The 27,768-nt window shown below is 44.3% G+C and overlaps 2 protein-coding genes across 3 annotated transcripts in view; both read right to left on the bottom strand.

Annotated features, from left to right (window-relative positions):
* The window catches only part of CROCC2 (ciliary rootlet coiled-coil, rootletin family member 2), a 117,277-nt gene extending 94,359 nt beyond the window's left edge, over positions 1-22,918 (bottom strand). The window contains exons 1-4 of the mRNA XM_018567897.1: positions 22,752-22,918; positions 22,485-22,668; positions 11,419-11,572; positions 6,827-6,972 (exon numbers count right to left, since the gene is read on the bottom strand). Of these exons, the coding sequence (XP_018423399.1) occupies positions 6,827-6,972; positions 11,419-11,572; positions 22,485-22,668; positions 22,752-22,918 (651 nt within the window). The remainder of the gene's footprint in view (positions 1-6,826; positions 6,973-11,418; positions 11,573-22,484; positions 22,669-22,751) is intronic.
* Positions 22,919-27,000: 4,082 nt separating this feature from the next.
* The window catches only part of AGXT (alanine-glyoxylate aminotransferase), a 40,450-nt gene continuing 39,682 nt past the window's right edge, over positions 27,001-27,768 (bottom strand). For both annotated transcript variants that reach the window (XM_018567910.1, XM_018567911.1), the window contains one exon: positions 27,001-27,216. In XM_018567910.1, coding sequence (XP_018423412.1) covers positions 27,109-27,216 — 108 coding nt within the window. In that variant the 3' untranslated portion in view covers positions 27,001-27,108. The remainder of the gene's footprint in view (positions 27,217-27,768) is intronic.

Genomic DNA, 27,768 nt, shown 5'->3' with positions numbered 1-27,768 from the left:
TATGTAATAGTTTTGTTATTTGTTGTGTAGCACAGTGGCCTATTGTTAAACCTAATGTTTTGCATTACTAGACATTTAGGCCAGGTTCACAACATTTTCCAAACAAAGCAGTGCATTGCGTTTTGCCGCATTTTTACTGTGATGTTGCCACATTCCAGAGCTGTTTTTTTTTTAGTCCTTTTTCTTTTCTCTTGGCTTAAAATAAGCTTTCAGGTGCGGTCCATTGTGTTTGCATACGTTTTTGATGCGTTTCCATGCATTCCAGTACTCCAATTTGCAGACTAGAGAAAATGAAACAAGCAGTATTTTTTTGTCTTGTACAGAACGGACTGTGCTGGTGTGAACAGAGCCCAGCCCAGCTTTTTGGTCCGGGAACACACTGTTCTGGTCTGGACATGATCCGGACATGGTGTGAACAAGCCCTTAGGGCTGCAAAGAGGATGTTTCCTGCAACTCAACTGGAAGCCAAGTGTCTGTAGGAATAAACAAAACGAGCATTGCACAATGACAGCTTTATTTCATATACATTCGGCTGTGAACGTATTTGAATTGTGTTTATACCTTCTGAGCTGTGTATAGAAAGTCTTCTGGATTGTGTATTTCGGGAAATGTATTACAACAAACAAAGTGTTTTTCATGAGTTGTGTGAGGCCGACTGTCGCAAAAATTGATTATTGCCCGCAGGAATGTTCAAATTTTCTTGTTGCAGGGCCACCAGATCTGCAACCTGTCAATATATCTCTGGGGCCACCAGACCTGTCAATGAATTTATCTCTGGGGCCACAGGACCTGTCAATGAATTTATCTCTGGAGCCGCGAGACCTGTCAATTTATCTCTGGGGCCGCCGGACCTGTCAATTTATCTCTGGGGCCGCCAGACCTGTCAATTTATCTCTGGGGTCGCCGGACCTGTTAATTTATCTCTGGGGTCACCGGGCCTGTCAATGGATTTATCTCTGGAGCCATCGGACCTGTCAATTTATCTCTGGGGCCGCCGGACCTGTCCATGAATTTATCTCTGGAGCCATCGGACCTGTCAATTTATCTATGGGGTCACCGGACCTGTGCATGAATTTATCTCTGGAGCCAACTGACCTGTCAATTTATCTCTGGGGCCACCGGACCGGTCCATTAATTTATCTCTGAGGCCACCGGACCTGTCCATGAATTTATCTCTGGAGTTACCGGCCACTGTCCTTATTGCCACTGGAGCAAGGCTGCTTACTGTGCATGATACAACATTTATTTATAAAACACAGTATAAAGCCTGGTTCACACCTAGGCGGCATTGTTTTTGCGAGTTTGTACGCAATTTGTTTTTATTAATTTTTCTGTCGATGTTTACAGACTTTTCTGCATTGCCACTAATCTGCCAATGTCAAAAGGCTCTCTGTTTCAAGTCAAAACTGCACAGGCCATTTCCAGTCACACAATCCATGCACTCCAGTTATTGCATGTTGCTGAGATCTGCTGTCACTTGAGATCTACTGTGCAAGACCACAATACAAACATTTTCTGCAATTATGGCAACATGGAATCATCTAGCATCATTACAGAAGAAGGGAATGTGCAATTTGAAATCACTTGCAATTATTTGTGAGTGCTCTTTGGCTACACCACTATCGTGACCGATAAGCCTTCAAATCTAGAATCCCTGCCTTCAAATCTAGAATCCCTGCCCCGTTAGGCCAACTGTCCTCTGCTGCCCTTCTCTTACTGATATTAACACCCTAATCCTAGAATCTCATGATTAGACATCATAACCACACAAAGCACACAGAGGTGGGAGCTAAACAAATTGAAAGATACCATTTTGACCCCCAAGCACGAGGCAAAATAACCACCATCTAGATATTCCTATTGAGTCTCTACACGTACAGCAGTGGCAGGCATACTTGGGTACAATTCTTAAACAGAAAGTATGGTTGCAAATCTGGAACACCACTGAACATGGCTCTATTGACTCTTTAGTAGTAGAAGATAATTATAAGCAATTTACGTAGTATGGACCACAAAGATGAGTCAAATTTGGTGGGACTGGCAAAGAGGTACTAGATCAATTTCTAGCAACTTGTATGCACTGTATTAGGCAATGGTCTTTAAACATATACTTTATGTGAGACCCATATGGCAAAGTCCAACCTAAGCTGTTGGTGCAATACATCATAAACTTGTATAAGTTAAAGGAGAACATTATCATCTTCACTACACAGTTTATCTGGGAGAAAGTCATTCTGTTTTACAGCTTCAAAAGAGCAATATAACCAGCATCTGCTTAGGGTATATGTCTCAATTTTAACTGACCCTACTTATAGCCATAGCTAAGATTTAATTTCTGGTCCACGGAAATTTGAAAGATTTGAATATTGCAGAGGCACCATCATATCCAGGCATTGTGCTGTATTCAAGCACAGAAATGTAGAGGACTATATTGGGGTCCCACAATATCTTTAGTCAGTTACATGCACTGTAATAAGAAATGATTAGACAGTAAAAGGAGTTTTCCGCTCATGACACATTATTTATCTGAATAAAGGGCCCCCAATACACTGATTAGGTCTCTATGGTTGCATGACCTGTTAAAAACTGGTGTACAGCCTAGCTAGTTATCTATTGTTGCCAAACCCCTCCTCATGAAGTGTTTCAGAATAGCTGTATGCTTTTTTTTTTATTTCACTGTATTCGTAAGTTTAGATCCAGTTAAGCCAATTTTGATATTTAGCCAGCAGCTGACTGGCGCCATTAGCACGATGCTGCCACGGTTTTAAAGCTCAGGTACAGACGGGGTGATCTTTATAGTTTGTTTTACATTTTTGCAAAGCATACGCCCTAAAATCATCGAGCCAATTTATAGCTATAAGTGTCCTTCAAAACATATGCCCTTTAAAACATGCCATATACACTGACCCTTTTGTATCAGAGGATACAACACCGTTGTTAAGAGGTTCAATTAGTGGCTAAATGGCACTAAAACGGTTTGGAAATAATTATTAACTTGACAGCTCTCAATCTGATATAAAACATTTGTGCCGTACAAAATCCGTGGAGAAATATTTATGTTGTCCAATAAAATGTGTCACTATAGAAGCAATTATTTTTGCAAGTGTGAAAGTTTGACGTCTCTGGTGCAGCTAGAAGGGATCTATGGGGGGAAGGGATGGGAGTCGGAGATCACACGTCCCTGGGAAAGTGCTTGTGGGGAGGGCAATGCTCCCACCGGGTTGTTAACAGCCAGACAGTTTATTTGGTGCTGTTATGAGAGAGCGTTAATTCTGCTTGGGAAGGTGGGAATGTAACCCTGTGGGGGGAGCGGAGGGATGCAGCTGGAGGTAATGATGCAAGCTCTGCTCTAAGGGACAAGGTCACAAGGCAGTCAAGGACCTTGTTGTCACTGTGTTGGCTTGTAGTAGGCTGCCAAAGGCTGACACAGCACATAAACAAAGATTTCAGCCTCTGCTTGAGTCAAGATGAATATGACATACAGATGGCACTGTGAGAGAAACTTGGTTACTGCTTTAAACAGTACCAAACATTAACATATGCATGCAAGTTATTACTGTACTAAGGTTAAAGATATGCTCCAGTCAAAAATTAGCACTATAAACTGACTCTGAACTGCTGCACAAACTCTTTTTATCCCAACATTCATCACATCCATCTGGTGGCCCTCCCTGCTTGCTTTTTCTTGATTGACCACAAACCTGAGCCTGTAAAAATGCAGGTCACGGTGTTCCCAGGTTCATGCACCATTCTATTTCTGTAAGAATGTAAGAAGATAGCGCACAGCCAAGATTCTGATGAGAAGAGGCTGCAGCCCTGCTTATAGGCAAAAGAAATCTGCTAAATAAGTCAGCATTTCTTTGTAAAGGCAACCTGAGTACTTTCTGACTTTAGCTCAGCGTGAATGTTTCCTAGACAGCATCTGCAGTTCACTGAATTACTTTACTTGTTTCTCTTCACTGCAGATAACTGGGACTATAAAGTGACACTAAACTCAGGAGTTAGATATAAAAAATGCATTCATGTGTCTCAACTATTAACAAAAATGTATCTTCTTTGTTTATCACTCGGCTGTAGATCCTCAAATCATCTCTGAATTGGTGCTGACACTGTCCTTCCTTCTGGAGGGTGGCTACTTTTGTTCTCCATGGTCCCTGTGTGTGTTGCAAAGTATCCCTAAAACAATGCACAGCGCTGAACCTCTTTTAACAATATATAAAAAAAAAAGTATGTCTAAATGCTGAAAACAAATATAATCAACCTCCAATAAATGATTTAAATCCAAAGTGATAAAGTTCACAGTGTAAGTCTCTTATGAGACTTAATAAGTGTCCAATAAATCTAACAGTGCATAAGTGTTTATATACATCAATATCAAACAGTGCTCAAATGCAGAAGTGTTGAATAATTTTTTTTTCCTCGGTATACACTCAGGAAAAAGACGGGTTTAATGTAGATCAGAATACACATATCTCATCGCATAATATACCACAGTGGTTGACGGAAGCCGGGGTTCAACATAGACTTGAAAAACTAAATGCAAATAAAGCATTAGGGCCGGATAACCAGCACCCCAAGGTGCTTAAAGAACTCAGCCAGGTTATAGCGAGACCACTATTCCTCATTTTCAAGGACTCCTTAATGACTGGTAGAGTACCAAGCGACTGGCGGAGGGCTACGGTAGTACCAATATTTAAAAAGGGGTCAAAATGCCTACCAGGGAACTAAAGACCAGTCAGTCTTACATCCATAGTATGTAAATTGTTAGAGGGAATGATTAAGGACTACTTAGTAGAGTTTGTTCATGATAATGGTATAGTTAATGATAATCAGCATGTGTTTAGGAAGGACCGTTCCTGCCAGACCAACCTACTAACATTCTATGAAGAGGTGAGTAGAGATCTGGATGGAGGGAGGCCGGTGGATGTGGTATATTTAGATTTTTCAAAAGTGTTTGACACAGTACCACATAAATGCTTACTACACAAGCTGAGGTCCCTGGGCATAGATTGAATGTTGTGTACATGGATAGAGAACTGGCTACAAAAACATGTCCAGAGAGTATCTATAAATGGCTCCTTTTCATATTGGTCAAGTGTCAAGAGTGGCGTGCCACAGGGATCTGTGCTGGGCCCCATGCTATTCAACCTGTTTATTAATGACATCGGGGAGGGTGTGAATAGCCATGTTTCCGTGTTTCCTGATGATACCAAAATCGGGAGTGTAATAGACACAGACTTAGACATTATAACATTACAGGAGGACCTGGATAAAATAAGGGAGTCGGCAACTATATGGCAGATGAGGTTTAATGTCGATAAATGTAAAGTAATGCACTTTGGGGTTATAAATAGGCAAGCGGAATACACATTAATGGGAACTCCACTAGGGAAGTCAGAAATGGAAAAAGATTTGGGGGTCATTGTCGACCACAGATTGAATAATAGCTTGCAATGCCAGGCTGCGGTAAATAAAGCAAGCAGAGTATTGTCTTGTATTAAAAAGGGAATTTACAGACAGTCGGCAACTATTCCCCATTTATCTTGAGGTTGTCGCTCCCCCCCTTTTGCTGTTTCTCCCTCTTTTGCCCTCCTACTTTTCATTCCTTCACACCTTGTGTCTTTTACTCTGTGCCTCCTGGCTTCCTTTCCCTTCTTCCTTCTTGCTATCAATTCAATACTTACTGATATTCAACTTCAGTTACTACGCCTTCCCCAGAAGCACAAGCTTCGCCACAAGCCTACCTTTGTATGCTGGGTTGTCGACGTAGTCAGTTTTACACTACGCTTTCACACATGTCGGACCGTTGTCCGAGCACATACCTTATAATATGTTCAAGCGAGCTTCGATATCAAGCATGTTACGCACGTATGAACTTTGTAACCCATTCTGGAGCTACCTGACATATTTTGTATGTTTTACTATGCTCAATAAAAAACAAAATTTTTTGTGAAAAAAAAAAAAAAGGGAAATTACTGTAGAGACAAATCTATAATTTTGCCACTTTATAGATCACTGGTCTGACCTCATCTGGAGTATGCAGTCCAGTTTTGGTCACCAATCAACAGAAACAATGTTCTTGAACTGGAAAGAGTCAAGAGAAGGGCAACCAAACTAATTAAGGGGCTGAAGACGAACGCTATGAGACAAGGTTACTAAATTTAAACATGTTCACGCTGGAGGTGCTGAGATATGATTTTCCTGTGCAAGATGTTTAATGGTGATAGCAACATCAGCAATAAACTTTTTCCAGTAAGCTCCATAACAAAGACTAGAGGCCACCACCTAAAATTGGTGGAGAAAGGATTTCAGCACAAGGGGCGTAGGGGGTTCTTCTCAGTTAGAGCGGCTAGGGTCTGGAACTCGCTGCCGCAAGCAGTGATTTCAGCTGGGAGTTTTGAATCATTCAAAAACATTTGGACAATTTCCTCAGGGACCATAACATACAGGGGTACAGGTACCCTAAGAACATGATCACACATACACATGCAGTATCACATGCATCATACACAATGGGTTGAACTTGATGGACCTGTGTCTTTATTCAACCTCGAATACTATGCAACTATTTAACTATATATACAGCAATGGAAAGAATGCAATGATGGCAAAATATGCAAGCAGGACCATAATTAGGACTTAGCAATGGAACCAGACCTGAAAAAAGATGAAGGGATGAGCATTAAAAGAACTGGTTCAGGCAGTACGATCTGATTGGATGCCCCTGAGAATGTTGTTAGGTTTTTACTGCAAAAAGAACCAGCTAGCAGGAGGAAGGTAGGAACACAAAGGATGTGTCAATAGCACATGTACTGATCCTTGTTACCTTTTCATTCAGTGCGTGGTTCTTGATGGTGAGGTCATCATGCTCAGAAAGGGTTACTGCCAGCAGATCTTTCAAACGAAATAACTCATCTTGCAGAGATCTGTTCTCCTCCTTCAGACCAAGGTCAGTAAATGTGTCTGTGAAGCCTAAAGAAACAGGACAAATACAGGGACAAGAAAAACATGCTATTGTTATTCACAGATACGAGATAGTGAGTGTCTTTAAATGGAGACTTCAATGGTTTTGTTACAAATGAACATTAAACATATGACAAAGGATTCCCAGACCACTACGGGTTAACCAAAAAGATAAAGCTAGAGAGATATAGATAAAGCTAGAGAGATAGAGCTGTCTGATAAAGGTTGGTTTACTCCTAGGATTTAGAGCTCTGTCAGCTGTGTGGATAAAATAATTCATAACATTTAGATGTAATATTTAATATTTAAACTAAAAAAAACCCCACTGTACAATCCTTTTAAGAAATATGATATTTTTAATAGAACATTCACGTTTAATAAAGTTCTTTGTTAAACAAACCCTGAAAGAAAAAGAATATTCCTCTGGACAAAGGATTTCTGTTTCTGTTGTTCAACATTAGGGTGACTGCAATACATATGTGAATCATATGGGTATCTTATGGGTACTATCTAGCTATGCTTTGGGGAAATCTCACCAGCATATGTAGTGGATGATTTGGCCTCACCCCTTGCTCTGCTGGCAGCCCTAAAATGTTGGCTTTCTCCTCACTTTCTGTCTTGATGCCAGTGGTCATCAGGACAAATAGAAAGGATGACTCTCCCAAGTGGGGACAAAGGACAACAATAAAATCCTGACAGAGGTTCTAATCCTTCCACGTGTTGGTTATGTGTTTAGATGAAGCACTGTGATCTTAAAGGAATGCTGAATTAAGTGTTACTTGATTAGGAGCACATTACATTACATTAGAATACAGCATTATAGAGCATTGTAGAGGGAAACCATCTTCCTGTATATATCATAGATAAAACATGCATACGCATAGAGACTAACATTACACTACATCGCCATCTAGTGCTCAAAAGACATAGTTACAGTATGTGCTGGTGTATTTCAAACACCCCTTCTCAAGAGCATATGTGTTGCTATATGGCGCTTAGTTTCTCTTGAAGGAAGCTGTGATAATCCTTTTCACTTGTGGATAATCCTTGACAATTGTGGCTTGTCAAGAATCCATATTGCTTCTTGACAACCCTGTGCTGCAGCTATGTATTCAGCTTCAGTTGAGGAAAGTGCAACAGTTGTTTGCTTTCGGCTAGACCAACTTATGGTTCCTTCCCCGCATTGGAAGATGTAACCACTTGTGGATTTGCGGTCTGTGCAGTCTCCTGCCCAATCAGCATCCGCATAGCCAACTAGTTTTGGATTTGACGCTGCTGGTAGTGATAGCTTCATCTTAATTGTTCCTTTTTAGTATTGTATTACCCTCTTTACGGCGTTCTAGTCAGGCTGACAAGGTGCTGCAACGTTTTCTGAGTACGCCCACTGCTGTCACAGGAGCAATGTATAGTAGCTTTCCGGTTGCTCTGCAGTACATGTCATTGGTGGGTAGCAAGTTATCTGCTTCATTGCTCTTTTGGTAGCCTGGTTCCATAGGTATTTTTACTTCCTTTGGATCTTGCATGTGGAATTGTTCCAAAGGTTCTGCAGTTTTCTGACTTAGGTTGAGAAGATAGCTTCCATCTTCTTCTTTCTCTATCTGAATTCCCAGATAGTGACCAATGTTTTTCCATAGCTCTTTAATTTCAAAGTTTTGTTTTAGTTTGTGAACTATCTTGTTCAAAACAGGTTATAAAGTCATCAACATAAATTAGGATGTATGTCCATCTGTCTTCTTGATTCCTGGAATAAAGAAAGGGATCTGCTTTGCTTCTTGTGAATCCCTCTTTTGTGAGTATTTCATTCCCTTTCTCATTCCACATTCTTGCAGATTGCTTGAGTCCGTAGATGTTCTTGTGGAGTTTACACACAAGGTTGTGTCCTTGCTCAAACCTTGGTGGTTGCTAGATGTAGAGATCTTCCTTAATGTCTCCATAAAGGAAAGCGGTTTTAACTTCTAGTTGTTTCACTCGCATGCTGCGATGCTAAGCAGTGTTCTGATGGTGGTGTGTTTTATGACGGGTGCGAATGTTTCATTGCAGTCTTCTCCACATTTCTGGGAGTATCCCTTGGCAACTAATCTGGCCTTGTATTTGTGGATATTTCCTTCTGCATCGAGCTTCACCTTAGAAGTCAATTTGCTTCCAATAGTTCTGCAATCAGGGGGAAGTGAGTGTCCAGGTTTTATTTTTTTGGAGTGATTTTATTTCTTCTTCTGCTGCCTGTCACTATTGATTGGTTCGCGTTTTGGCAGTTTTTCTATGTCTTCCCACGATGCTGGTTCGAGTATGTTATGTGACTTAGCAGTATATGACAGCTTGCACGGTGGTATTCCCTTTGTCACCTGAGTGGATCTTCTAATTTCAGGTTGTTCAGCAATTTAACATGGAACTGGACTTATCCATTGTGAATTTCACCTCTTGTTCTGATTCCTGTGCGGCTTCACTTTGCTCAGCTTCCTTTGCTGGTTTACTGAGCGAAGTCACTTCACAACTCCTCGGGATCTTTGTTTCTGGTGATGGGTTCTAATCAAAATAAACGCTGCAGCTTATTATCACATTGTCAGTCTCTGGGTGGAGGATTCTATATCCCCTACTTTGTTCAGTATAGCCCACCAGAATACCTTTTTATGGCTGTGTTCTCCAACTTGGTTCACTTCTCCTTTGGAATATATGCGTAAGCTGTACATCCAAACACTCTAATGTGTCCTAGGCTAGGCTTCGATCCATGCCACATTTCAATGGGGTGCTTTTTAACGGCTTTTGATGGTAGTCTGTTCTGTAGGTAATGTATGTTGCAGTCAAGACTGCTTCTCCCCAGTACATCTTAGGTAGGTTGGCATCTGACCACATGCATCTGACCATTTCAGAGTGCGATTTTTCTGTCCTGCTACATCATTTTTGTTATTATTATGCAGGATGTATATAGCGCCAACAGTTTGCACAGCGCTTTACAATATAAGGAAGACATTACAACCAGAATACAATTCAAGACAACATGGTAAAGAGGGCCCTGTCCCTGAGGGCTTACAATCTAAAAGGGAGGGGGAAGTGATACATGAGGAGGTAGCTTTGTGGGGATGAATTGTTTGAGGATTGTTTGTTTCCATTTTGTTCAGGAGTGCATGGTGTAGTTGTCTGGTGTACTATACCTTGTTTCTTCAAATATGATTCCATTACTGATGTATTCCCCTCCGTTGTTGGTACGTCTAATTCCTGGTTTCCATTGGAATTTGTTGCTGGACATGGTTACAAACTGTTTTCTGATGTGTCATTCTTGTGCTTCAACAGATACATTGTTGTGTACCTGGAATAATCATCAATGAAAGTCAGTAGATATCTGTTCCCTTCTGATGTGGGAGTTTTCATTGGTCCGCACACGTCACTTTGTATGAGCTCCATGGGGTGGCTAGTCTTTCTTTCAGTGGCCTGTGGAAGTGGGGTACGTGTGGCCTTTGCTGCCATAGAGCATTTGCATGTCATGAGCATTTGTCCTTGACCATTACCCACTACAGTAATACTTTTCCAGTTTGCTAGGAAAACATTGTCCTTTGCACTGAAATCAATTGCTGTGAAGAATGACTCAACACTAGTCATGTGGCTTGTTACGCCTGAGTCATTACACCATCTTCGTGGTATACTGTTCTGAGTCACTTTAAAGATAGCACTCCATGATGTGCCTGCAGTGTCCTTTGTGGCTGCCTAAGCTCTTTCTCTTGTAGGTGCCTCCCGCTTTTGCTGCTCGGTTTTGCAGATAGAACAGTCCTTTTTCAGGTGACCAGCCTTTTTACAGCGAAAACACGCTCTGCTTTCTTTGTTTTGATTTGCTGGATGTGGCTCTTGTTGACTTGCAGTGTTCTGTTCAGTGTCTCGGGCCAATACCTGTTGGTTCTGTGTTTAGATGAAGCACTGAGATCTTGAGGAATGCTGAATTAAGTTTTACTTTCTTAGGAGGATATTACATCAGAATACAGCATTATAGAGCATTGTAGAAGAAAAACATATAGACAGATAGAACTTCCTGTAGATATCATAGATAAAACATACATAAGCATAGAGACTAACAGTGCACTACAGTGCCATCTAGTGCTCAAAAGACATAGTTACCATATATGCTGGTGTATTTCAAACACCACATTCTAGCTAAAACTAAACAAAAATATTTTGCCATTATATACATATCAGAAGGGTAAAGCCAGAATATTACTAAACTTGTTAAAGGATCTTATAGTTGTTACTTACAGCTGAGGAAGGTTTATGAAATCTGCACCCAGGAAAGGCAAGAACAAGACAAGAGGGAATATTACACAAAAGCTAAACCATGTAAAATAAAGTCATGAAATAAGTGAGATACAGTATAATGGTTTACATACAGTGCAGAATATATCTGGGGAAAAAAACCCCTTCTTTCTTATCAGGTAACAGACATCAGAGGCAGAAGGGATAAAATGAACTTACTGTATGGAGAGTCATCACTCAGATTCTGCGTGATGATCTCACGGATGCGTGCAGGGACAGGAGTAAGCATGTCTCGCTCCTCTTCTCCACTACGAAAGTTTAAGATTCGGTCTTCATCTGCACTGTCTGGATTGAGTACTGTGTTCTCCAGGCGCTGAAATAAACAATTTACAAAAACTTAGTAACAAAAGGTTATAGACATTTTTTATTATGAAGTATCATTCTTACTATACACTAATGTAAATATCTGGTTTATTCCGGACAACACAATTACATTCCAATTGTATGTGTACATATAACTAAACAGGAGAAAATTATAACAGGGATGACTTGGGCAGTAGTCCAAGGCACACAGTGCTAAAGCAGCCCATAGGCATGGGGTTCAGTCATCTCATGTGGCCATTTTCCACTAAAGCAGATAACAATCTCATGACTATGGTGGCAGAAAGACACCCGCTGTCTCCAGGAGAAGCATCGATCAAACAGGTTTAAAAACCTTTCCCAATCACTATTGTTTCCTGTCATCTCCCTCCCTGCCCTCCATGTTGTCATGAACTTGGAAAGTCAGCAGAACATAGCTTATGTAGTATTTTATATAGGTCAGAAAATGTAAGGCTCTGAGGGCAATCTGATTGTTCCTGGGCATCTCACTGCCCTATCACATCCATATAGAAGGTATGGATAGGTGGTGTTAGATGAAGGAACTTGAAATACGGAATTTGGAATTCGGAATTTGGAATACGGAACTCGGAATCCTGAAACGCTGCATTACTTGTGATACTATAAACATCTGACATCATTAACGATGCTCTTCATGAGGAACTATTGCTGTACTGGTGACTTTTCTTCAACTGAGATCCTCTATTAGTTCTTCATAAACAATTGCTGAAGCCTGCTCCAAAAGAAGGACTTGCTTTTACTCCTACACCCCACCAGTCCTCCAAAATGGCCTTTCAAATGGTACTGTACAAACCTCTGAAATGTGTTGGCTTTTTAAGCCTGTATTTATAAGGCTAAATAAATAGTTCTGGACTCTAAAACCATTGGTGTGGTGCCTCTGTCTCTTCTTAACGCCTCTTAACGCCTCTAACATCTATATGCAGCCTAAGAGTCTGAATGATGGACTTCAAAATATTGGAAAACTCTCACAGTATATTAAACTAAGCGTAGGAAGCAGATCTTATCTTTTATTGCAGCTTTCTTCTTACTACCAGGTCTGCTAAGTGACCAAGAAGCACAATGTGTATAGACTTCTCACAGCTCTACGTGCGTGTTTGACATCCGGACATAGACAATGATGTGGCCTGATTTGGCCCTTAAGTTCGACAAGTGAGAAGAAGCTGCTGTCTTAATCAGGAAGGTGGGGGTATGTGGGAAAGGGGATTTTTTTAAAAATAAATACTGGTCCACTTTAACTTGGAGAAGTTGTAAAGTCCCATATACTATCCTGTTATAACATCAGCATTGTAATAGGAACACATACTAAAGTTGTTTTTGATCATTCAATAGTGAGTGCTGCCTTCTGTCTGTCTGTCTCTTTGTCATAAACTTCCTGGTTTCCCAGTGTGCTTTGCGTCTCTTTGATGTGATGCAAGCCTTCATTTCTCAAGACATCATATCCCATCATGCATTGCTTTCAGCAAGCAATGAAAATATTACATTGTCAGGGATCCCAACCTGAAATAAGTCATTTCAGAAAGGCGCCCTTCTCATTTTAGGGAGGTGCTCTCTGTCCCCACCCCCGTTTCTCTCCCGGGTGTCCGGGAGCCGCTATCTAATAGCGGGAGACTCCCGGAACATCCGGTACATTTGAGATGTCTGCATTGTTCAGATGTTGAGTCTAAATCCCTTTTATATAGTAATTGCTGCCTTCCATCTGCCCATCACTTTCTTCAACTTCCTGGATTCCCAGTGTGCTTTGCATCTCTTTCCCTGCTGCTTGATGTGATGCAATCGCGATTTTTCAAGACTATATATCCCATTGAGCATTGCTTCTAGCAAGCAATGATAATGATACATTGTTTAGACGCTGAGTGAAATTGTGTCAGTGCATGAGTAAGTCCATCCTATAGGAATCTTCAATAAGTAGGTTTTCAAACTTCTAAATCAATGTGGTTATTAGGTGTGAGATAGAAATGATGGAAATTCAATACTTGACCATAGATATCCTTTAAGGCTATTAGAGAAGAAGCTAGATGCAAATGGGACCATCTAGTGGGCTGCTATTAGTAACAGTGATTGTCTCTTCATTACGGTTCAGTAAAAAACCTTGCTGAGACAGAATTCAACACAAGTGTAAATGTGATATTGATATCACCATTGCCATTAACCAGTGTAATAAAAGCAGCAAAGGGAGAACATGAATTCCTCCTAGAATACTGAGGGTGTACCTGACACAGAAACAACAGATATAGAGTGATCTCCATCCTTGCACTGTTTGGACATCAAATGACATATCTGACATATCCGTCACTGTGACCTCTCACATCTGAACCAAGTGAAAGCTATTGCGGATTAATCAGCAGTTCCGGAACCTTCTTTAAAAAATAAAAAAGTATATTTATTGTGACATTTTAACATCAATCCAGGAAACAAAAGAAATGTGTCAATGTGTCACTGTGTTAGAGCTGAGCCCCGGGCACAAAAACGCCATTTAAATATATGCTCATTGCATGCCTGTTGCCTGATCCAGGTCTGTGTATCTTCGTACTTCGAACATGGCAGATTTTAAAAAAAGCAGATATACTCACCTGATCCTCGGTCCCACCCATCTGCTAGACCGTTCCCTACAGCCTCTTCTCCCCTGGGCTCCGGCAGTCTAAGGCTTGCTAATGTAATGATGTCTTATGCAGCTCCACTGACTTGCATTAGAAGTGAGGGTGCCGAGGGACATTGCATAGCCAGAGCAGAGAGGCGAGTGCTGACCACCACCGGATCGAGGATTAGGTGAGCAATACAGCAATACAGCTTATTTGAGCCCCCACAGACAAAATGAACACTTAAAGGAGAACTATGGGGTCAGAGCTTTCCCCATAGTTCTCCTAAGGGTCACGGGAGAATACCAACTAGCGTTCTCCCGTGACCCAAAGCTCAGTATACTGCGAGCCACAGCTTGCGGTATACTGAGACGCCGCAGCCGGGACGGATCCCGACAATTATGTCTGGATCCACCCAGCTGCGGGATTGACAGCTGGCTCTGCCTATCTAGAGGCAGAGCCAGCTGTGCCCGTCTCCTCCCCCGTCCGTTTCGCCAGTCAGCGCTGGAGGATCGGACAGGGGAGGGGGGGTCCCTGCAGGGGCCATGAGTGACATTCACGGCTCTCTGGAGGGATAGATGGAGAAGTGAGCGAGCGACAGTATGTATTCACTCACTTCCCGATCTATTGAGCCGACCTGTGACAGTTTCATTGTCACAGGTCGGCTCAGATTATGAGGCTGATTGAAAATCACTCGCCTCATAATTCTGCATTAACCCAGGGGTGGACAAACTAATATGGAATTTAGGATCCAGTCTGTCCAATCCAGTATCCATAAGGATATTTTAAGGGCCAGCTGTAACTTTTAAGGCGCAGTGGCTACTTTCCTCATGGTATTTGACCAGACCTGACCTAACCCTTGCAGTGGAGGTGTAGCCCCACTGCAAGGGTACATTTAACTTTTTACCCGGAGTTCTCCTTTAAGCAAGAATCAGTCAAATCTGTCTGTTCAGTTATCGGTTCTCTGTCACTCTGCAAATCTATTGTCCTTCATCTCCATGTAAAGTGATGTGCACTAAATTCATCCATTGATGTTGGGTAGCTGTAGGCAGCACACAGAGGTCTAACATTGCTGTGTGACCCTAGCGGCAGGTGTTCCTGTATATTTATCCTGTGTCGTGTGTACACACCATTGTAGAAAGCAAGCTGGTTTCCTGCATCCCAAGGGAGCAAGCAGCGGCTACATGGAGGGAGAGGAGCCCAGGACCGCTGCTTCCATTCAGCCCATTCTCGGGGTACTGGCGCCCCCACCCTAGCCCGGAATCGCTTCCACACCTGTCGGTGGCTGTTGTTGACTCAGGAGGCCGCCCCACCCCTTCCAGGCAAGCTCTGGAGCCCAGCTCAAAGATTTGGCAGGTTCTTGGACTGTTTTCTTTCCCTTAACAGTCTGGGCAGGTGCCAGCCTAGGAACAAGGGAGTCAGTATACAGAGAGTGAGCGAGAGAGAGCTGGGAGGAGGGGAGAGGAAGGAGACGCCGAGTGGGAGAGCAGAGGGGGTGAAAGTGTGAAGAAAGGAAATGGACAAAGTCAAAACTGCAAAGAAGTACGAGACGAGTTCAGAGAACGAGAACATGTCGACAGGTCACATCAGGCACAATATTCAGGGGCAAAGACGGCCATACCAGCGGCTGACCAGTTGTAAAGACACGTCCTATAGCATTGTTTGCAGGATGACTAAGGTAGCCAGAAGAAGGCAACCGGTGGTCCTCAAGAGGCTTTCAACATGTTTCAGCCAGAAACTGATCTGAAATGGGGGCATGTCACTAGAATGTCTACATGTTTTGAGAACAACTATCATTACATAGCGATAGTGCCACGGACTAGTCATTGTAGAGTATAAGTCCTGCAGCCAGGACACCCCCTGCTGTATGTAGTGTTACTACAGACATCTAAACTCAACAAACCACAACAGACTGGGTCCTCGTTCACACGTCCTAAATCGGCCATGGTGCCGCAAATTACATCGTTTTTATGGTTGAAAAAAGACATAGGTCCATCTGGTTCCAACCTATTCCATATGTAGGTGTGTACGTGCCGTCATGGGCATCCATACCCCTCTATGTTTGTGAACTGGGAAACTCATCGAAATGTTTTTGAAATGATCTCCGCTCTCAGCTGATACTACTAACTGTGGAAGGCAGATCCACATTTTTACTGCTCTGGCACTTTAAAATGAAAACACTTCTAATGCAACGTCATGTTGTGGCCACGTATCTTCATTTTGAAAAAACAAATATAAGAAATGCACACTGCTTCATAAAAGAAACATGTACATTTATTATTTATGTGAATTGGAGCCAGTAGAGCAACCATGGTCAGTGGATTGCAGGTGCAATGCCCTGGTTCCTGCAGACTCCTCCTCTCCCTGTCCATAGTATGGCTATTCAGTACCATGGACAGGAGGAAGTGTCAATTCCGCCCAGCTCCTGCCAACCAGTGACGTCACTGGATGCTGGCCAGAGTGTCCCAGGTTGCTAAGAGCTAGGCGGGAGGTGTGTAAGGGCCATCTCCCCACCTGGCTGACGTCACTGGTTGCCAGGAGCTGTCGCTGATCCACATAGCGGCCCCTTCAATTGGCGCCCAGAGCATGTGCCATATGTGCCGTACCCCGGATATGCCACTAAGTGCCATCCATCAAAATGAGGCTTAAAGGTGAAATAAAATCTATATAGAATGCAAACTTAAAGGTGTTTGTATATGTACATAGCTGGAGGTGTTTCTTGAGGACAGAATCATTTATGGCTTAGATTGTAAGCTTTTATGAGCAGGGCCCTCCTAATCCTCTTGTGTTATCTTGTATTGTAACTGTACTGTCTCCCTTTATTTTCTGGTGATGCTTTATAAATCCTGTACAATAACAATGAATGTTTTCATTTATATTTCTTTCTTCATTTATCCCCCCTTTTACTGCCTGTCTATTGGCTGTTCACATGAGAACAGTGGATGTTTCTTTATCTGGATTAGGCTGTGAAATGTGTGTATATTGGGCAATGAAATCACCGTGACTAAACAAAAGCGGCTACAGAAAGTTATTCCAGCTAATAATAGCAATACCAATATATGTTCAAACTAAGAACTTGGAGCCTTCTATTGTCAACATAGGATTGTATGGCCCAAATGAAGGAGAACATTGCCCCCTGCTGGACACATGTGGGAACTGCACCCATTCCAGGACCTCAGTCATATGATGTGCTGTGTATTATTATTATTAGGAGAAAAGATTTTCATTTACAAATTGGTGAAATATTCAGCAGCGCATTCCGGTCTGAATGAAAAGCGGACTAAATGTTTTTCACGAAGGAGCCGTTAAAAAACACAGCTGATTTCAGCCACAACGCAGCCCACATTCATACTAGTGTAGCATGTGAATGCATGTTGCGTGTTTCGAGAAATGCGTGTTGTGCTTGCAATGGCAGTCATTGTTAATGTCACCTCAAATACACCAAGGAAGACATATTTTACGCCCGCAAAGATGCATGACAAATGAGATATAAATGTTAAGAAGCGCACAAATCTAAAAAAGGGGCATGAGCTTCTTTGTCGCCCATCTAGGGCAGCCCATTGCAATGTGAAAGACTGCATAAACCCGCATCGCAAGTGTGAATAGGGGCTTATCCAACATTCACACGAGCCTCCTGCGTTTCTAAATGCAGCAGAAAAAAAACCTTATTCTTCTCAGATCACAATCTCCTGCGTTTTTTGTACCTGTACTTTCATGCGTTTAGATGAGGTCAGAGTGTCTGATCTGCCCCTGGATGCACAGAATTCTATTCTCTCTGAACACAGTGTGAATGATACCATCTGAAATCATGACATCAATTTAGAAGTGTCCTATAAACGCATATAGATGCATATATGTAGAAAAAACTGTCTCAGCACTAACAGGCTTCAGACTGTCTCCTGCAGATTCTATTCCCCTTAAAATCAGGGGCTGCTCATCATAGATTTTGCATATACAGTAAACGCATGTCATTAGCTTTTGGTGTAGGGTAGAGCTCTATGTGCATTCTACGACCTGTGCTATATCTACACCTGGCCTCTCTGAGGCTCATTCAGATGGGCGATCTGGGGAGGCCGCCTGTGAAAGTCAGTGATTCTGGCCGGAGTGCCAACATCCAAGACCAACAGCCTGTTCAAAGTAATACAACAAATAAATTCACCTGATCCTCGGTCCTGCCTGGCCGCTAGACCGGTCCCCACAGCCTCTTCTCCCCCAGGGTTGTTAGACCTGAGGACACCGAGGAATATAACACAACCCTAGCTGAGGAGGAGAGAGGTGAGGGCTCCCTGCGCTCTTCTTTATTTTCACCCCTAGACCAAAAGGAACACTTAACCCTTGCAGTGCAGGGATAGCCTTACTGCAAGGGTTAACGGTTAAACTTCCTTTCTGACCTCAAAGTGTGGCCATGTGTCTTCTTCAGGGACCCTGTTATAAACATTTGATTGCAGTTGCTATAGTTACTAGAGGTGCACCTCCTCCTGTGACAGTTTCTCTCCTCCCGCTGGGACACAGAGCAGCGCCCAGCGAGAGAATAGGATGCACCGCTGTATCAGCCAGAAAATGGCACTTTCAGCATTTTGCCACAAGTGCCATTTTCGGCCAATACGTTTCGGCGGCCGCAATATCAGTGCATCCCTAATAGTTACCTTTAAAGAACAATTCCGGGCAATTTAACTTGTTTTGGCCTAGGTTCTGAAAGAAAAAATATATACTACTCTCCTTGACCCTAGATCCCACCTGGCTGCTAGCCCGGCACTTGCAACCTCTTCTCCCCCGGGGGGTCCAGCGGCCTAAGGACCCATGACATCATTACGTCTGATACGAGTCCATTGACATGCATTAGACGCGAGTACACTGAGTGACATTCCTCAGCCAGAGAGGAGGGGGAGAGAGGTGAGCGGTCACCACCACGGGACTGGGGATCAGCTGAGTGTATCTTCTTCATTTTAGACCATGAACCAGGGGTTGTAAAACTACAAATCCCATGAGGTATTGCAAGATTCTTACAGCCACAGGCATGACTCCCAGAGTTCAGATGTATTATGGGATTTGTAGTTTCACCACAGCTGGAGGGCTGGAGTTTGCCCGCCCCTGCCTAGACCAAAACCAGCACTTAACCTGTGCAGTGCGGCAGAAGCCCCACTGTAAGGGTTAATATGTAAAAAGCCCGGAGTACTTCTTTCATATATTTGTCCGTTGTGATCATTTAAGAGCCTCTTTTCCACAGTCAGTACGTGTAACCTGAGCAATTGTTCATATAGCCGAGTCCTCCAGTTCAAGAAAATCTTCCCTGAGGCCAGGTTCACACCATTTTCCAGACCAGATCTGGATTGAGGTGCATTGCATGTCGCCGCATTCTTAGCGCGATTTTGCCGTGTTCCGGAGGTTGGGTTTTTTTGTTTAGTTTTTTTTTTTTTAGCTTAAAATGGGCTTTCAGGTGTGGTCCAGTGCGTTACAGTGCATTTTTGGTGCGTTTTCATGCGTTCCAGACCAGAGAACATGAGACATACAGTATTGGTTTGGTGTGGTCCGGAACGGACTACGCTGGTGTGAACAGAGCCCAGAAATACCATAGGGATGCATTGGGATTTTTTTGGGTCTGGGAACAAACTGTTCTGGTCTGTACATGGTGTGAACAAGCCTCTAAGGGCCCATTCACATCAGTTGCAGTGCGTTCCAGATTGGTAGCTGCTGGAACGCACAGCAATCGCTCACAAAACTTCCCCTTCATTCTGGGGCGGGAGGGGGGCATGGTGGTGCATTGAAGTCATCGGCACCGCAGCCACGCCCCCCGCCCACAGTGCGATCAGACGCGTGGCAAAACTTTGCCTACATTCTGGTCCATTGCGAACGCCAAAAAATAGAGCATGCAGCAATTTTTGCGTTTGCAGGGGACAGGAACGCAGGCAATGTTTTGCCACGTGTCTGATCGCACTGTGGGCGGGGGGCGTGGCTGCGGTGCCATTGACTTTAATGCACCACCATGCCCCCCTCCCGCCCCAGAATGAAGGGGAGGTTTTGTGAGCGATTGCTGTGCGTTCCAGCAGCTGCCGCTCTGGAACGCACCGCAATCGGTGTGAATGGGCCCTACGATTGGTGACCAAAACTGAACCGCATATTCAAGATGCAGCTGAACCTGTCTTACAAAGAGGCAGAATTATGGATTATCTCTTGAATTGCACTTTTTAATACCAGAGAGTATTCTGCAGATCGGCCTTACATCCTATCGCTGACTCTGTGAGATACATTGTTATCCATGTAACTTATACAAATAACAAAGGCTGTCATCAGTGACCTATGGCATCAAAGGTTACATTATTAACCCCCCCCCCCCTCCCCCCCAGGCCCTGTAGAATAAAATGGCGGCAGTTGAACATAATATTAGCGCAACTTTATCTCAAGCCCAAAATTGCAGTAAAAGTCATTCATCAGAAGTAGGATGTCACCAGGACAGATAGAGGGCGAATCTCCCTAATGGGGACACAGACGGCTATAAACACCTGACAGGCGATGGAAATCTTCTGCTTTTGTTGCACTTTCACTTCCTCAGACTTTTCATCCATTGAGACACATTGCCCTTTGCCTTTCCTTCCCGGGTATTATATGTACTTATTCTTGTAGAACTAGAACTCCGCTATGTGGCACATGACTGGCTATTCATCATGTGACCAGGAAGAGACTTACTTGACAATACTAGCTATGAATGAACAGGAGCTGATATACAGTAGATCACTCCCATTCATTCATAATTGAGGATATAGTAACTATACTCTGTCCTCAATTATCTAGAAACACTTAGCGATCACTGATCACTGAGTGTTTGTACCTGGCTCTCCTCTCTCTGTATGTTTTACCTGATGAAGGGGATCCTTTGTGACCCCGAAACGTTCGTTATTTTTTACCACGATGCCCGTCAATAAATAGACGTATTTTGCAAATTTGGAGTGCCGGTGTCTCTGCTTTAGCTCACTCTCCTCCCTGCACCGCCTGTCTCCGCCCGCACACCGTTCTGCCGGACTGTGATAGGAGGCTGAGCGGTGTGGGAGGAGATGCCGGCCGCTCACAGCGCTCGGCCGGCTATCACAGTTTCTCCCTTCCCGGCTGGAACACAGAGCAGCGCCCAGCGGGGAGGAAAGAAAGCAGGGATGCGCCGATGTATTGGCAGGAAAATTGTATTTCTGCATTTAGCCAAAAGTGCCATTATCGGCCGATATGTTTCGGCGGCTGATATATCGGTGCATCCCTAATACCAACCTATCACAGATCACATGTGAATGTACCCAAAAGTGTTGTTTATTATGGAGCGCTCACCCCAGGAACCGAACATAAGCCCAATATAGAAATGATTTCCTCTAGTATCTGTGGATCTATACAAAGCAGATTTACTGACCTGATCCCCCTCCGGGCTGCTAGACGGGTCCCCACATCCTCTTCTCCCCTGCACTCCAGTCATCTAAGGACCGCTGACATCATTATATCTAATGGAGGTTCCGTAACCCTTTATTGTATGTGAGGATGCCGAAGGACATTGGACCGGCCAGAGTGGAGGGGGGAGAGGTGAATACTGATCACAGGGGGAGCGGGGACCAGGTAACTTTATTGTGCTTTACACCGCTCCTCAAGTTAACCCTCTCAATACTGGGGTAGCCCCACTGCAGGGGTGTTTTTTGGGGGGGTTTGCACGGAGATAGGCTTTATAGCATGTTCTTATACCTTGTGGTAGGGCTACCCCTGCACTGTAAGGGTTAAGTGCTCCTTTTTGTCTATGTGCTAAAAAAAAAAAAAGTTATACTCACCCGATCCTTGGAGATGGCTTGCTCTTAGGCTGACCCTTCCAGCCTCTCTCCCCCTCTCCTGCAGCGGTCTAAGGATCCTTGAGTCATCACATTCTATACACAGTGTATAGGATGTGAGGATGCCAAGGGACATACCATTGCTGGAGCGGAGGGGGAGACAGGCTTCAGGGACTGGAGTAGCAGCCAGCTGGCTCCTCAGTTCAGGGGTGAGTATAACTCTTTTAAAAAACAAAAACAAGCAGTTAACCCTTTGCTGTACAGGGGCAACCCCACTACAATGGGTAATACAATGTTTGTGCAGTACACAATTTGCTACACAGGTTAAGGGAGGGCGATCTCTATGCACACCTATGTGATCCTGCAATGCATGCTTCCATTTGGTAGCCATCCTCAATGCGGCTTGTGTCTCCTTAGCCAATCATTCCAATGTACATCAGACTTTGCCGCAGCCCTGAGCTCGCTGACAAGAACTATTCTATGCCAGCCACAATGACCCAGCACCAGCCTCCCTCACCTGAATGACATTCTCCAGCTTCATGAGTGAGCTCTCCTCGCCGGCCATAGTGTCACACAAGCTGCTCTCCCGTGCGCTGCGCTCCTCTGTCTTCCAACTCTTCTTCTGAGCTCCTGCTTTGGGCCGAGTGGCCTGCAACTCTGGTTGGCATGGTAACAGCGGACGCTGAAGCCCATGCCGTTGCCTTGGAAACAGGAAGCGGCGGCAGCTTGCTGAGAGGGATTCAAACAGGGAAAAGCAGTCGTGATTGCAGTTGGGGGGCGGTACTTGGATGCAGTATCCTTGGAGATGGCGGCTGGGGGTGTGGCTGTAGGAGCTGGTTTGGTGAGGCTGGGATCGCGGCTCCGGGCTGCAGTGCGGGAAAGAGCGGGTGGAAGGAGGGAGACGGGTGAGCGGGGATCGCTGGGTGTAGTTCCTCCTCTACGTGTCACCATTCTACATACACACTTTCCAAGAACTCCTCCTCAGTGTTCCAGGGGTGCCTGACACGTGACCCGCCGAGAGTCAGCTGTCTGCAGAGACACATTGGGGATGGCGGTTGTCCTTTCTAACAATATTAGCTGGGGTTTCTGAGGATCGTCAGATGTCAAATTAAACCTTAGCAACCGTTTAACCACTTCAAGACCAGGTGTTTAGACCCCCTTCCTGGCCAGGCCATTTTTCAGTATTCAGCGCTGCGATACTTTGACTGACGTTTTGTTACCTTTCTATTAGTTTAGACCTGAGTGCTATTAGATGAATTCTGATTGGCTGATGTGGATCACTGCATTTTGCAGATTGTTTACCTAAGGCCTGGTTCAGAGCCCATTCGCACTTACCGCGCTGATCTTGCAGGGGAGGTTTTGGGAGTTTTTAATTGCGTTTCAGCACGGTTCCATTGAAACTTGCATGGAAACCACACTGATCAGCACGGCAGAAATAGTGCAGGGAGCAGTTTGGGCGGGGGTCGGTTCAGATCGTGCGGTCGCATGAATGATCGCCATAGCAATGTATGGGATCGTTTATGTCGGCGCATAAGTGCTGCGTCCGTCGCTTGCGCCCCTATTGAGTGGGGCAACTCAGCTGAATAACGTACTGGATTAGTCTGACCCTAGTTCATTATAATACTTTATTGCTATGTAGTATGTGTATAGGGAAATGCCGCAGGTGGTGCACGTGCAGTACAGCCTTCCCGCCCAAACCTCTTCTAACTAAACCGGAAGTCAGATCGTTGCAGATCTCGAGGAGTTGGAGCTTTCGACGGAACACCGGCACAACGCACGTTTTCCTCCCCATTGATTTCAATGGGTGCCTGCACGTGTGTTAAACACGGGAATGTAGCTCATGTTGCAAATTCTGCTATGTACGTCCCAAGTTTTCTCCAGCGCATTATGATGGGCGTCCACGTACGGGGAAAATATGCATTTTGCCGTCTGTGTTTGGAGTGTTATTAACATATAATGGCACCACAAGCATGTTGTGTGTATTTGACGCGTTTCAAAGCACACACATGATGCATGTTTGGCGTGTGTTCACAGAACGCAATGGTGTGGACGGGGACTTAGGGCCCATTCACACTAGATGCCTTGGGGCTGTGCTCACTGTCCTTTGTGTGCATGTTTGCTGCACATTTACAGAATGCCTAGGGGTGAAGGGGACTAAGGCTCCATTCACACCGTGGTGTACCGGGAACGTGCTTTGCATTTGTGCACATTCACGTGTTTTTCCAGCGTTTGCTGCGTGTTGCTTATTGATTATAAAGAGAGCCATACACGTGACAAATACAGGAGAGTAGCTCATGTAGCAGATTCTGTTATAGGCGTACCACGTTTTTTCCCCCTGCTTGTTTGTGAGCGTTTTAATGCACATCCATGCGTGGGGAAAAACGTATAATGACACTGCACGAGCGATACAAGTTTCTGACGCCAGCGCTCGCAGGATGTGCTTTCACGGAACACAATGGTGTGAATGGGAATTTAGGGCCTGTTCACACTAGATGCGTTGGGGGCTGTGCTGACTCTCTTTTCCAGCGCAGCCCCAACGGACAGACAAAACAATTGTATTTGGCTTAGTCCACAGCGCTGTCGGGTGATGGGCGCTAAAAAAAATAAGGCATGCAGTACTTTTTTTCAGTGCAGCGTGGTGTAACGCAGCGTGGTGCAACGCAGTACAACCACAGCGCACCACAATGAGCCAATAGAAGTTAGACTGCATTCACACCTAGGCATCAGCTTTTTTTAGCATTAGTGCACATTTTCGCACGAGTTAGATGTGCGCACATTAAGATGCGTTCTATCAGGCAGATTGGAAGACATTACAGTCATTGGATAAACGTGCACAGAAAGGTGCAAAATGCCTGTGTCACGTTTCCAGGCGTTTCCATTGAAGTCTATGGGGCCAAACCCGCCGCTGTAATCTGCAAAAAAAAGCTCATGTACTCCAACAAAACTCTCAGGTGTGAACAGGGGCCATTGAAATACATGGGATTTCATATGTTAAGAGTTTTGTCGCGCTTATCTTTGAGTGTCAAAACTCCTAGGTGTGAACAGGGACTTAATGAAATGAATTGTCACTTGTGTTCTAACAACAAAGTATGTGATGTACCACGATAGGCACATAAGCACTGTTACCTGTCAGTGTAAACCAGTGGTCGTGTGCCAGCATGGTGTGGTGGTGTGAACGGGCCCCGAGTTACCATTCACACCTGTGCCATTCAAAGCCCTTTGGGTTGTCCTCCAGTGTGACGTAAAAAGGTTCAAGTAGTTCTTTTGGTGCTACAAAGTGCATTTATAGCCCGCATAACGCAGAAAAACAAGTGCTAAAAATTGCATCAAAATGTCAACACACATATGAGTACCAAGTTCACACACCACTGAGCTCGGTCGCACAATCGTCGCTGTTTTAGGTCAAAAGCGGTTTTGGCTGGAAATCGATCTCAAATCCATTTCCAGGTGTGTGGGATGCCTGCCACTGCTCCCTGTGGTTCCATCCACTGGCCCTATCTACTGACCCATTCCACTAGCCCTATCCAATGGTCCCATTCACTGGCCTCATCTGCTTACCCTATTCACTGACCTCTCCACTGGCCCAATCCCCTGACCCTATCCAGTGACAGCATGAACTGGTCCCATCCACTGGTTTAATTCGCTGGCCCTACCCACTGGCCCCATCTCCTGGTCCTATCCACTGTCAACATAAATTGATCTCATCTACTGACCCTATCCACTGGCAGAAAAAACTGCCCCATCCACTGGCCTCATCTGTTGGTCCCGTCTACTGGCACCATAAACTGCCCCCATCCACTGGCCTCATCTGTTGGCCCCATCTCCTGGCCCTGTCCACTGGCACCATAAACTGCCCCCATCCACTGGCCTCATCTGTTGGCCCCATCTCCTGGCCCTGTCCACTGGCACCATAAACTGCCCCCATCCACTGGCCTCATCTGTTGGCCCCATCTCCTGGCCCTATCCACTAGTCTCATCTGCTGGCCCCATCTGTGATCTCATTCACTAGCCCCATCCCTGGCCCTAATCACTGTGTCCTGTAGCTGGCAGATAGCAGCACAGCATGCAGAGGTGGGTATGGCAACTGGTGAAGTGTGTTAGATGTAGAAGACTTCTGGAACTGCATTGCTCTTCTAGAGAGCAGATATCCAACATTTGGGACAGGTTCAATATCATTTCTTTTCTTTAGGCCTTTTTTTTTATTTTAAATGTCATCTAGTGACAGAGTCATTTTATTAGGTTATCACTGATGAGTGTCACCTGGACTACTGCACGTAAAGCTGAACTCCGGGAAAAAAAAAAAATTTTTTGACAGTTGCACTGTAAACCTAAATGACCTGTGATGAGAGATGCCCCATGTCTGGATGCTGCAGTGTTAGTTACAACTTCCAGCAAACTTCCAGAGCTGAAAGGTACATACTCATGAGAGTGGGTCACTCACTCTCCACCTTGTCCATTCATCCAGTGCTCTGTTTCTCTTCCATTCTCAACATCCTACCTATTGATCCTGCCAGTATACACCTTCCTGCAGCACTTCCTTGTGCCCTACAGCCCAACAGCTTTGAACAAGCACTACATGTTTTGCAGGAGCATTGCCCCCCTACCCCTGCAGTCCCTTCTCATAGGTCTCAAACAGTCACATCATGTCAGAGAACAACATTTCGGGGTCGTGCAGGGCCCTTTCATCGGGTAGACATATGTGTGTGCCGGTGATTAGGCTATTCTTTATCTGAAGCACTGCACAGCGCCAAGCGTGGCATCACTACGAGCACCGCCATGTTCACAGGTCGCAACGCTGTATGGAGTGTAGGTGACTTTCTGCAGTGTCTTACAACGCCTCATGGGACTTGTAGTTTCACCATAGCTGGAGTCCTGAGGTTGACTACCCTTGCACTGGTCTTTATGATCCAGTTCATTATTGTGTGTAGTGTCAAGTCAACATATTCTAAGAATAGTTTAAAAGTGTTTATTAAATTCATCCTCTATAGACAATCACAGATATTTTATTTCTCTATCTTATTGTATATGTTTTCATTGCTCAGGAGATGTCATGGAAGACATGGGTTCAGGGGGTGAGCAGGTAGAGGTTGATGCTACATTTACACAGTGAGTTTCTTCAGCGGTTGCACAGTACACCACAATTACATCTTATTCTTAGGGCAGTGCTGCAAAGCATCACGGAGAGCTTCTAATACGCGATCTACGTTGACTTTCGTTGCGTTGTAGCCCATTAGTCCAATACGGAGCACCTGTAGACATTATAATACATTTATTAATGCCAAAAATGACACATTCCAGCTACACATAATACTCCTGCTGTTATTTTGAAGAAGATGAAGCAAGTATCTGATTGGGTAACAGCTAAACCGTTCCTTTCCTGTGAACCAAAAACGGCTTTTGGTTGGCTTAAAACTTCCAACTCGGTCAGCAGACTTTCTCCGAGCAGAGACCAGGCTTTCCCCGAACAGAGTTCCCCAAAGCATATCTGAGGATGATAATGGTTCTCTAACGCAGTGGTTCTCAACCTTTCTAGGCCCGGGACCCCTTGGTAACATTTGCCAAGTTATGGTGACCCCCAACGGTAAAATTTAGGGATGACTGCAGAGACATCTGGCAGCGTAGTGGGAGAACTGACACTGCTGCGCTAGGAGAGGGCTGAGGAGGACTCTCACCTAGCACAGCAGAAATCACACAGCGACCCACAGGTTGAGAACCACTGGCGTACGCCGTCAGAATAATAATAAAAATTAAAAAAAACACCATAGGAATGCATAGCTAGATTCCTATTGACTATTTCACTT

Source organism: Nanorana parkeri, unplaced genomic scaffold (genome assembly GCF_000935625.1).
Source record: "Nanorana parkeri isolate BGI_ZX_2015 unplaced genomic scaffold, ASM93562v1 scaffold1114, whole genome shotgun sequence".
Classification (NCBI taxonomy): Eukaryota; Metazoa; Chordata; class Amphibia; order Anura; family Dicroglossidae; genus Nanorana; species Nanorana parkeri.
The sequence above is the reverse complement of the archived record's forward strand: the minus strand, read 5'-3'. Positions and strand labels throughout refer to the sequence as shown.